This window comes from Pituophis catenifer, unplaced genomic scaffold, assembly GCF_029215685.1.
Source record: "Pituophis catenifer annectens isolate HBS135680 unplaced genomic scaffold, rPitCat1.0.hap2 SCAF_1, whole genome shotgun sequence".
NCBI lineage: Eukaryota > Metazoa > Chordata > Lepidosauria > Squamata > Colubridae > Pituophis > Pituophis catenifer.
Window position 1 is genome coordinate 156,571,354 of NW_027256881.1, and position 12,993 is coordinate 156,584,346.

Consider the following 12,993-nt stretch of genomic DNA (forward strand, 5'->3'; position numbering starts at 1 on the left):
TAGCCCCGAACTGGCCCCGGAGACCATGGTTCGCCGACCTAGTGGCACTGTCCGTGGAACAACCATGGGTGATCCCACCACAGCAGCTCGTTCTGTGCCAGGGAGCAGTCACGCATCCAGAGCCCCAGTGGCTGCAATTAGCCGTTTGGCATTTGAACGGGTCATCCTGAAGAAGGATAACCTGCCAGACGAGGTAGTTGCCACTATCCAGGCGGCCAGGCGTCCTTCTACAACCCGCATCTACGAGTCATCATGGCAGGCGTTCTGTCGCTGGAGCGCCCACCAGCATATCGACCCCACGTCAGCTACTATTCGAGACGTTCTGCGGTTCCTACAAGCTGGCCTAGACAAAGTCCTGGCGCCCGCAACCCTACGAAGACAGACAGCGGCGTTGTCAACAGTCATCGCATGCTCTCCGTACCACTCTCTCGCGCACCACCCGCGCATCAAGGGGTTTCTGCATGGGGCCACCAACCTGCGACCCCCCACAGTACACCGTTACCCCTCATGGGATTTACCTCTTGTTTTGCGGGCGCTGACCGGGCCCCCATTCGAGCCCCTAAACTCGACCTCTCTTAAGTACCTATCATTTAAGGTGACCTTCCTGCTGGCGATCACCTCGGCGAGGAGGGTCTCAGAGCTAGCGGCCCTTTCAGTCCGCAAAGACTTGTGCATTTTCCACAACTCCACCGTGACGCTAACCCTGGATCCTGCCTTTATCCCGAAGGTCAACTCGTGGTTCCACCGAGCCCAGGAGCTCATCCTGCCGGACTTCTGCCCCTCACCTCGTGACCCCAGGGAAAAGAGGTGGCACACCCTAGACGTTCGACGCGCCATCCGCATGTACATCCGATGGACCGCTCCCTTCCGCCGTACGGAGGGTCTCCTGGTCTCCTTCAACCCGAAGTCCATGGGTCAGAAGATATCAGCAGCCACGGTCAGCAGATGGATCAAGGCCTGCATCGCCCTGGCATATGACCTGAACTCCAAACAGGGCCCCGGCAGGATTCTACCGCACTTGACTCGCAGCGCGGCCACCACAGCGGCCTGGGCCACCCAAGCCTCGGTTGTGGACATCTGCAGAGCTGCAACGTGGTCCTCCCTCACACCGTTCATCTGCCACTACAAGATCGATGCGTACAACTCGGCTGAGGCATCGTTTGACCGCAGAGTACTTCAGAAAGTGTTGACGGAGGAGGACTCTGGAGGCAGTCAGCTTCCCACCCAGGGAGTTTAAGCTTGGGTATATCCCATGCATGGATAGTGGGAGCAGCGCACAGGAAAATGGACGTTGTCTTACCTGAACGTCCCTTTTCTGGGCACTGCGTACACTATCCATATCCCGCCCGTCAGGGCTGCCTGCCCCTGTTTATGTCTGAGACTAGTTCTTTTTCCATTTCGTTAATTTGAGTTAATAAAGTTGAGTTTATAAGCTACTCACAGTGTGGATTCTTGTCTGCTGCGCCTTCGTTCAGACTGGGGGATCATGGGACCAGAGGCATGGCTTGGGAGCCGGAAAGGGGAGGAAAAGTCTTTTGTTTTCACTCAGTTGTTTGCCAAGCACTGGAGGATTAACCCATGCATGGATAGTGTACACAGCGCCCAGAAAAGGGACGTTCAGGTAAGACAACGTCCAATCTGGAAAACGGGTGTTTTGAGAGTAACTGACTAATTGACTGATCTTGTTGAAGACGTAGTGAGATTTTCTCTTTTACTTCTCTCTTTGTCACATTATCAGAAGAGGCGAGCTTTTTGCCACATCTTGACTTGATATTTTTTTCTTCTTTCCCCACTCCTGAAGACGGAGACTGCCCTTGGTTGGTCTTGTACTGCCACCTAGTGGTGGATTGGGATATTACAACTAAAGGAAAGGAAAAGAAAGGAAAGGAAAGGAGGCGGGAAAAAGATATATATACACTGCCTCATAGTAAACATTGAAAATAGACTAATTTGGATATATCAAGAGCTGATGGATTAAATTATTTGATTTAAAAGACTTGATTGATATATTTATTCAACAAAGAGTAGAGGAACAGTGGTTGTTTTCAGTTATGTCTACATTTTCAACTATTGCCACAACAAATAAGAAAATTATCTCTCTGCCTACCGCTGTAACCCCAAATTCGACGTATTTAGCTTCTAGAAGAACATCGGAAGATATGTCGGCGACGGGGAAGACACCCTCTATGCAGGCTCTTCAAAATATGTTACAAGCCATCCAGGAATCAATGGCTAAAAACCAGGAGTCGACATCTAAGAACTTTGAGGACTTGGGAGCAGATGTGAAAGTGGAAATGAGAGGGGTTAAAGAAGAAATTAAAGAGATGCGAAGTGAACTGGGAGATATACGACAGACATTAATACAACAAGAGGAAAAAATGAAGGAGATAGAGAAGAAGACGGAGAAATGCGAAGGACGGATGGACAGTTGGGAGAAGAGACAAATAACCATAAATAGAGACTTAGAAGAAGAAATAATTTTTCTAGAAATGGAGAGATCCTCTTTTTTCCTTAGAATACAGAATGTGGTGGAAAAGAAAGGGGAAAAACTGGATGACATTGTAGGAGAAATAGTTGCAGAAACTTTGGAGGCAGATAGACTCATGATCCAACGGGATATTGATGAGGCCTTTAGAGTATTCACTAGCTACGCAAAAAGGAACAATCTTCCTCGGGAAATTCATGTTCGTTTTAACAAGAAAGCTTTGTGTGAAGAATTTTATAAACGAACAAGGGATCAAACTATTACATATAAAGGCCAACCGATGATAGTTTTAAAACAAATCCCACGTTGGGTAAGGGAACAGAGACACAGATATCAATTTTTGACGACTTTCCTGAGGAAAAATGCAATTTGGTATCGTTGGTTATTGCCTGAAGGTTTATTGATGACATGGAGGGATAAGAAGGTGAGGATTCGGAGTCTTCAAGAAGCAAGAGAATTCATGGAACAACAATTTAATTTGTCAGAATTAGATGTTGAAAGAGAAGGGGAAAGTAGAAGTTTGGAGGAATCGCAAGAGGAAGAAGAGGTAGAGGAGAGGAGAGAAGGAAAGGCGGGAAAGAAGGGTGGGGGAAACGAAAAGTCGAGGAATTAACAGCACCTCAGAGGGAGACAAGACAAACAGTTAAGAAGGCTATAACAGCGGGAAAGTAAAAACTTAGGTGAGAAAAGGAAATGGGGGAATTAGTGCATTTGATATCTGTAAATATTAATGGTTTAAATGCTCCTAATAAACGTAGTAGGATTTTGAATAAATTAAGAAAGGCTAAGTATGATATTGTCTGCATGCAGGAGACTCATATAAAAAAAGATCAAAACCATTTGTTAGAATGCCGGGCGTTGGGTAAAACTTATACCTCATTAGCAGGTCAAAAAAAAAAAAAAGGGATAGTGGTATATGTACGACATCATTTGAAATCCCAACAGGTTTTTGCTGACCAGGAAGGCCGGGTTCTCATGCTCGAAATAGAAATTGCCCAGTGGAAGTCTTTATTTGTTTGTATTTAAGCCCCTAATGACAATCAGAGGACTTTTTATCAAAACTTATATGTTAAATTGGGGGAACTGGAATATGAACATGTCTGTCTAGTGGGGGATTTCAGTGCTGTAATGGATAGAATGCAGGATTATGTCCCGGGAAACATACAAGGAAGGTTAAAGGATATTAAGAGAACATTACCAAAAATATGTAATGATTTAAGGGAGGAATTTGGATTACAGGATATATGGAGGTTGAGAAATCCCAATAAAAATCAATATACTTATTTCTCTCCCAGACACCACTCGTGGACCCGAATAGATATGATATGGATGTCTCTTGAGTTGAGGGGGCTGGTCTCGGAAGTGGAAATAGGGCCCAATCAGTGGGCGGATCATAACCCGCTAATGGTAACTTGGAAGTTCCCACATTGTAGGAAGAGTAGATGGAGAATGAATATAGGTATCCTGAAAGATGAAGAATTCATGAGTAAATTTAAGAAGGAGTTATATCTTTTTTTCCAGGAAAATAAGAAAGAGGATACTTCAATATACAATACATGGGATACGGTTAAGGCAGTGATGAGGGGATGGTTAATCAAATATATGATTGACAAACGTAGGGCGGGTAAGAAACACCGAGACAACCTCTTGAATAAATTACAACGGGTAGAAGAAAGGATGCAAAATGGATTAACCCAGACAACATTGATAGAGGAAAGGGAATACTGGCAACACCAGATTAAATTATTAGATCAAGAGGAATTAGCAAATAAACTAAAGTGGACTAAACAAAATTTTTTTGAAAGGGCGAATAAAACAGGAAAATGGTTGGCTTACCGGCTTAGAAAGGAGCAGGAACAACGGAGAATAGAAGGGCTGAAAGATGTAATTGGGAATTTCCATTGTACTAAGGAAGGCAAGAGAATGGTAGCTCAGGATTTTTTCACACAGCTTTATCAGAAAGGAGAGGAAAATATCTGTGAAATTTGGAAATATTTGGAAAAGACAGACTTGCCTAAAGTCTCGGAAACAATGAAGGAAATTCTTAATGCGGAATTTACGATGGAGGAAGTAGAAACAGTTATGAAAGCACAGGCGAATGGCAAAACCCCGGGTAGAGATGGCCTTCCAGTTGAATTATACAAAATAGCGTTTGACGTGATAGGAAGACACATGAGGGATTTATTCAATGCGGTTATGAAAGAGGCTCAGGTTCCAGTATCTTGGACTGAGGCTTATATTTCTATTATCCCAAAAGAAGGAACTGATCTATCTCTTATTAAGAACTATAGACCAATATCATTACTAAATTCCGATTATAAGATATTTGCGGGGGTTCTTGCAGCCAGGCTTAGCTGCTTCCTTAACCAATTCATTCACTCAGACCAAAACGGCTTCCTTCCTAATAGATATCTACGAGATAATCTTAGAATTATCATGAATACACTAGAATTTTTCGAAAATCACCCGGATAAACAATTAGCTTTAATTTTTGTTGACGCCCAAAAGGCGTTTGACAGAATCAGTTGGGAATTTATGATTTCTCAATTGGAATATATGGAGTTTGGTGGGAATTTTATTCGGGCAATTCGAGCTATCTACCGGGAGCAGACTGCAAGAGTTCTCATAGATGGAGAGGAGACAGAGAGAATTCAAATTCGTAGAGGTACAAGACAGGGATGTCCCCTTTCCCCATTGCTATTTGTATTGACTTTAGAGCCCCTGCTTAGAGAAGTGAGAGGAAACACGGAAGTAAGAGGAATGAAGATTAGGCAGGAGGAAGTTAAAGTTCAGGCTTATGCAGACGATCTTGTATTTATCTTGGATCAGCCACTGGACTCGGGCCTGAAATTATTATGCTTGATTAGAGAGTATGGAAAGGTAGCGGGGTTAAAGATGAATGAAGAAAAAACTAAAATCCTAGTGAAAAATATGACTCAGATGCAAAGACAACAGCTGGAGCAGTTAATGGGCTTAAGAATAACAAATAAAATTAAGTATCTGGGTATATGGTTGATCGCCAGATGTTCCTCCATAAAGGAGGATAACTATCTTCCTCTTTACAGCCAGATGCTCAGAGACTTAGAAAGATGGAAAAATCTCCAGCTATCAATTTTGGGAAGGGTGGCAACCATTAAGATGTGCGTGTTACCCAAATGGTTATTTCTATTCCAAACAGCCCCGGTAAGGTTGAATAAAGAGTTTTTTACAAATTTGGATAGGAGTATATCTAAATTTATCTGGCAGGGAAAGAGGCCGCGGATTAGACTTAAAATGTTACAAGAACCCAAAAATAGAGGAGGATTTGACTCCCAAATTGGGAGCTCTATCACCAAGCAGCGAACTTGATTTGGGTGAAAGAATGGACGGTCCTACAAAAGAGATGACTTTTGACATTTGAGGGAGCCAGTCTTCAACATGGCTGGCACTATTTTCTATGGCCGGGAGCATCCGGCCGTCCTAGACACTTTGATGATCACTATTTACGTAGGACGCTTGGGTACACTTGGGAAAAGGTTAGAAGAAGAGTATATTCAAAAGTTCCATGTTGGATTTCGGCGCAGGAAGCTCAGGTTTACCCGACATTGTATAAAGGGGAGAAAACCTTGACGTATGAAGGTTTCTTGGATGTTCAGGGTAATCCGAAGTCACGAGAATTATTAACTCTTCAAGGATATAAGATAGACTGGTGGTCTTATTCTCAAGTGCACTCCAGGTATAAAAAAGATTTACATAGTGAAGGAATCTACCGTAAAAGACAAGAATTGGATAAGATCTTATTAGAAGGAGGGAAAGGGATATTATCTAAATGTTATGCATATTTATTGTCTCTGCAGATAGGACAGGATGTAATGAAGGATTGTATGATAGCATGGGGGCGAAATTTTGGATATCCCCTTGACTTCCAGCAATGGGAACAGATTTAGTTGAAAAATATGAAATTAACCATGGCCTCCTCATATAAAGAAAACATATATAAAATGGTCTACTGGTGGTATCTCCCCCCGGCGAGATTAGCTAAAATGTTTCCCGGGACATCTGCCTGCTGCTGGAAGTGCGGTTACAGCAATGGAACCTATTTTCACCAATGGTGGACCTGCCCGCAGGCGGTTAAATATTGGAAAAAAATACGGCAATGGATTTTGGAAATTACACAGATTAATTTGGAATTAAGACCTGAGATTTTCCTATTGGGGGCAAAACCTTTGAATGTTAAATCAGATATATGGTTCTTGTTGATTCACATTATCACTGCAGCAAGATTAGCATATGCGCAGGAGTGGAAAAATCAATACTTACCGATAGATTTGAAAATAATATATAAAATTAATGAGTGTGCGGAATCAGATAGATTAACTAGATTGATCAATGGTAAAAAAGATTCAGAATTTTATAACAGTTGGAAAGTATGGTATGATTGGGTCCAGAAAAGGTGGGATAGAATAGATATATGATGATGTATATATATATGGTGGCAAATATGTATGTATAAAGGAATGATTTTATACTTATGGACAATGTAATCATATTATACCATGGTGGCAGGATTGTATATTTTATTTGTGTATTTGTGTATAGAATATATTAATAAAAATTATATATATAAAAAAAAAAAGAGAGAGTAACTGGCGGGGTTGTGTTACTGGAATCTTGGGTAAGAAGTGAGTTGGGTCACAGGTTAAGTGCAAGGTTTCAACCCTGAGACATTAGTGGGAATGTATTGGGAAGGATGATTCTCAGTTGATTTATTGGTGATTTAATATGTATGAAAATTTGAGTGAGTTCCTAGAACTTGTGATCAGCTGTGTGATTATTTCCAAATAGGCTTGTTCCTGAATGTGTTTCCCATCTGGTTGGGAAATAAGGGCATTTAAATGGATGGAAAGGAGAAGGGAGACTAGTGAGAGCCAACAGAGTGGACTGGGGTAGTGGTGGTTATATCTCTGTACTGTTTGGTTCAGGAAGATATGAGTATACTGTTCTAGGAGAAGAGAGGCATCTAATTTAATGGAATTTTCTATTTCTAACTCAACAAGCTCATGCTGGGGGCCAGATGATCAGATTGCTGAAGTAGTGGCCTCAGGGTGTTGGTAGTAAAAGCCACATCTGTCTGTAATAAAACCTCTTTCATTCACAGTTTGGTGGTGGACAAACAGGCAGATCTGACATATTTTATGGGCAAAGGTGACAATGTCACTCTCTCTGAAATCAGACTTGCCAGATTTTAGGTCATTCAACCTTGTTGCTACAGCCAGGGAATTGGAAAGAGGTAGGGTTATTCTTTCTGTGATTATGGAAACTGTTCTTGAGATATATTTAATTCTTATTTTACCATTAAGAATTTTTTTACAAACAAAACCAAAATAATATTTAGGTCATCTTGGATGTTTTAAATTGGTTTTCTAAAGTACGCACCATCAAGAGTCAGATGATTGTAGCAGAATAGAAATAAATACATTATGTTATAATTGATTGGTTGAAAACTGTAGAAAACTGATAAGTAAATAATAGTATGCAGTGAATCCATCAATTATATTTATGTGAGATGTGGGTTTCCCCCCCCCCCCAGATTTTTATGAAACCAGATTTTGCCTTGGATGATTCCTTAACATTTAATGCAGTATTACCTTGGTCTCATTTTAATACTGCTTCTGGGAAAGGAAACCGTGATGCAGCTTCCTCCAAGCTACTCCAAGAAAAGGTAAACAATATGCATATTTTTCACCACAGTGATTAAAAATAATTGAAGTATTTTCTTGAAATGTCATGTTTTGTTTTCTTTAAAAACAAATGAAGGGTAAGATATAGATACCATGTTTGGCCATCTCATTTTCCAGCTAGCCTTCATTCTAATAGCAGCCCTCAAGAAAAACTTTCTATGCAAATTCTAAATATGTTTTGGAAGAACTCAGTCAGAAATAGTGTCAGGTTGTGTGCTTGCAGTTAACTACCACTCTGCCAGTTTCTACATTGTTCTAGTATTTTTCCAGCCTTTAAACTAGATTAGAGGGACACAGGATTTGTGGGTCAGAAATTTTGGGGGAAATGCATTTCTCTGGTACATTCACAGAGTAACTTCAACTAGATCACAGAGACTTCCAAAAAGGGAACAGTGAAAATTTTCTCTGAAGAATGGCAGAAATTCAGAAATACTGAACTGTTTCTCAGTTTTCTCCTGGAAACCTTTTGGTTTTGGCCATATACTTGTTTTTGCTAAAATGTAATACTAAATAAGGGGTCTGTTTTACAGGTCATAATTTGTAAAAAAATACTTATATGAAGTATTTTAGAATGCAATTTCATGAATGAAACATACTGTATGAATTTGCTGGCATTTTAATAATGACTTTTGTAGATAGATCAAATCCAACATGATTTCTTTTTATTTCTTAAGCTTAGTCACTATCTGGATATTGTGGAAGTAAATATTGCTCATCAGATCTCTCTCCGATCAGAAGCTTTTTTTCATGCAATGACCTCTCAGCATGAACTGCAAGACTACCTCAAGAAAACTTCCCAGGCTGTAAAAATGCTTCGAGATAAGATAGGCCAAATAGACAAAGTCATGTGTGAAGGATCTCTTAAAGTATTAAGTTTATCACTGAGTAGAAATAACTGTATAAAAGCTTATAATAAGCTGAAATTGATGGCAACTGTACACCAAACACAGCCTACAGTACAGTTATTGTTGTCCACTTCTGAATTTGTTGGAGCATTAGACTTAATTGCAACAACGCAGGAAGTGCTACAACAGGAACTTCAGGGCATACACAGTTTCCGGTAGGTAATGTTTGAAATTTCATTAGATATGCATAATCATATAATTGTTAACTTATTTTGTATGTAGATAGCTAAGTTATTTTTATACTTAATCATTTAACTGTTTTTGAAGATAGAGGGAAATGTACCTATCAAATTTATATAGCCATTCATCTTGCCTGGGCAGTGACACTGGGCAGCATATGACAATCGGATAAAACTTACTTAACATTCAGTTGTGAATTTGCCATATGCAGAGCAATGGCTTACACTTTTCAATGCTGCAGAAGCCAAAAAGGGGGTTTTGTTCATAAGAAATATAAAAAAAGATGAGTTTTAAATGAGTTTTAAGAGTTCTTTTGTTTTAATGCTTTTAAATTATTTTGTTGCTATGTTTTTTGTTATTTTGTTGTATTGTTTTGTGTTTTTAACTTTATATGCTGCTGAGAGTCACATATATGAGATGGGCAGCTATATAAATTTACCAAACAAATAAATAAAATAAAAAGAGTATGTTTCATAAAATATAAGAATATTGATAGAGCAGACTGCCTTCCTGATTAGAACAATAGTTATTCAGATACTTTCAGGAAGTTGTAAACAAGACAATGGAAGCAAATCATTTCTTATTAGTTTGTTCTCACTTTAATTTAAATTTCTTTTCAGTTAATGTCAAAGTAGAATGTCTTTGTTTAAGTGGAACTGTAATATACTGTGAATAGAAATTATTAATATGATAGTAATACACTCCCATGTTTCTCAAAATGAACTTTATTTCTTCTAAACCTTTTTTCTTGATTTTTAAAAAAATCCTAAACAGGCATCTTGGATCACAGCTTTGTGAGTTAGAAAAACTGATAGATAAAATGATGATTGCAGAGTTCTCTTCTTATTCTCACAACGATTTAAGTCGACCTTTGGAGGAAGAATGTCAAATTCTAGAAGAGGTACAATGTTCAATATTGAATAAATTTACAATTGCCTTCAGGACACAATTTGAAATCCATAGTCAGAAATGCTGTTTATTTTTTCCTTTCATTAAAGTAATCCACACCAATATAACTTGAATTATATCAAGTGATTTATAAGCATTAATTCTGATCCCAATTTGCATTTGTACATCTTTTCTTTTCTGTATTACATTTGGGAAGGACATGAGCATGGTCAAGTTGAACATGAGCCAGCAATATGAGCTAATACTCTTCTGGGCTACATCAGAAAAAGCATTGTATGAAAGATGCATGAATTCCTTATTCCATCCTCCTCTGCACTTACTGATACTATCCAGTGAGGAAGTTTTACTAAGTTATAACTTATAAATCTAACATTTTATTTATAGAGAGATAGATATAGATTAGATAATCTGTATAAATATTAAGACAAAGATAGCAGAATCAAAAGCAGCTTTTCATTTATTTATTTTATATGTGGAATGCTCTTGTATTAGAATAATTCATTTTTTGCTAATTAGATATATTGGGTAGTAGTATCTCAATCTAGAAATGAAAAACTTTAATGATCTCCAAAAATATTTTCTTCATTACATCAAAATATATGTTTGTCCTTTCTTTGGTTTGTGTTCATAGTCATAGTAACTGTGTCTTAACTTTCTCCAGTATATACATAATTATGGTGCATTCAGAAAATATTCAGACCCCCTTCATTTTTGTCAATTTTGTTATGCTGCAGTCTGATTCTGCAGTTGTTGAAATTTATTTTTTTCCTCATTAATCTACACTCAGTACTCCATAGTGACAAACTGAACACAGAATTTTATGACTGTACATTTATTAAAAAGAAAAACCTGAAATATCACATTGGCATAACTATTCAAACCCTTTGCAACAACGTATGAAATTTAGCTCAGGTGCCTTCCCTTTCTCTTGATTGTTGCTGACATGTTTCTACACCTTGATTGGAGTCGACCTGTGGCAAATTAAATTGATTGGACAAGTTTTGAAAAGGCACATATCTTTCTATAGAAGGCCTCACAGCTGACAATATATAATGTAGCAGAACAAAAGCCACGAGGTCAAAGGAACTGGAGCATAACAAATTAGGCAAAAGTGAAGGGGGTCTGAATACTTTATGCACAGTATATATTCACATCAGGATCTCGTAACTTCTGCACCTAAAACCTAAAGCCATATTACAGGGGCAGTTTCCATTGAATTTACTATTTAGTGTTTTAGTATAGTAAGTTTTAATTTTTTTATAGTGTATTGTGTTTTGTTTTTTTCCTTTACCAAGGAAAGGCTTATATCATTAGTGTTTGGACTTCTAAAGCAAAGAAAGCTGAATTTTTTTGAAATATATGGAGATGAAATTATTATCACAGCAAAGAATATAATAAAGCAGGTGACCTGTTTCAAATATTTTTACCTATCTTATATATTGAAAGTATGTATTCTGCAGGCAATTTTATATTTCAAAGTAACTTAATAGCTTTCTCTTTTCTAATAATTGAGTTACAAAAATGTGCCAAAACCCATGTATTGTTGATGTATCACACTGCTTTGAACAGACTACACATTTCTATTTGGAGAAATAAACTAATTAGATTTTAAAATATGGGCTGTTGGGAAGTTTTATAATTCCTCACTAAATGTTGTAGAAAACAAGGAACACTGTGTTTCATAATCTATTGCTTTAAATTTATTTAAAAGTATATCTTGGTTCTCACAAGTGATGTCTGATAATAGCATTTAGCAGCAGCTAGAGTTTAGAGAAAGGGTAGGGAATTGCAACTTTTTAAAATTATGAATTTCAAAGTATCACTCAGCTCCTGCTGTAAAAGACTATGACCATGGTCTATATTTTGCCAGCCTTTATTACAAAACGGTACAATATATTTTGAGGGTAATTGATATGGTGACTTGCCCTTGTGTGGGTAGATTAGCTTGTGTGATACTGAGAGCACCCAGTTAGTTATTCATATGGTAGGGCTTGATAAAACAAACTTTCTTTCTTGTATATTTGGGCTTATAAAGCTGCATTCAAGCTCCTGATGACTTTAATTCATGTAACTTCCTTTGCAATAATGTTGAAGTGGTTTGCCATTGGCTTCTCCTGGAATTTTTTTCTGGCTTCCCAGTCTAGCTGTCAGCCCCAGAATTCACTGATAATATCCCATCCAAGTGCCAGTCAAGTCTGGCCTTACTTAAACATTTGCAGACAGCTCTTACCCCATTCATTACATGGGTTCAATTTAAACTTATCTATTAATTTTTAAAAAAATAAATACGACATAATTTTTACACACGATGGCTGGGATTTGTGTGGTGCCTTGCTGAGGATAATTTTTGCAATTAAGATATGTTACCACTACCACAACATGCATTGAAAAACCAGAAGTAGGACCTAATTAACATTGTCAGGAACCTGAGATTGTGCCTTCAGCCTCACAATAATTAGAAGGTGGAAAATAATATTAAATAAGTAAATCTTACTTATTTATACAATTAAAGCAGAATCCAATTTTTTTCAACCTTTTCTGTGTTTGATTTTATCTGAGCCTAGCATTAGGCAAATAAATATTTCTAATTGGTTAAGGTTGGGAAGCATTAAATCTGTGGGGAAAACTAAGACTTTTGTTTTGTACTATGCAGTGTATTGTTAACGTAGTATCACAACAAGAAGAAATTGACACAGACATTGTTGTAAAGTAAGTATAAAATTAAATTGCTTTAAGATCTTTTCTATATCTGTGAATAATTTACACTTTTATGCATATATCTTTTCTTCTTAGC

General features: G+C 38.1%; 1 protein-coding gene across 1 annotated transcript in view; it reads left to right on the forward strand.

The window, feature by feature from the left end:
• VPS54 (VPS54 subunit of GARP complex) overlaps positions 1–12,993 on the forward strand; it is a 64,576-nt gene that overhangs the window by 29,736 nt on the left and 21,847 nt on the right. The window contains exons 7-11 of the mRNA XM_070956544.1: positions 8,055–8,186; positions 8,880–9,265; positions 10,065–10,191; positions 11,495–11,602; positions 12,853–12,908. Of these exons, the coding sequence (XP_070812645.1) occupies positions 8,055–8,186; positions 8,880–9,265; positions 10,065–10,191; positions 11,495–11,602; positions 12,853–12,908 (809 nt within the window). The remainder of the gene's footprint in view (positions 1–8,054; positions 8,187–8,879; positions 9,266–10,064; positions 10,192–11,494; positions 11,603–12,852; positions 12,909–12,993) is intronic.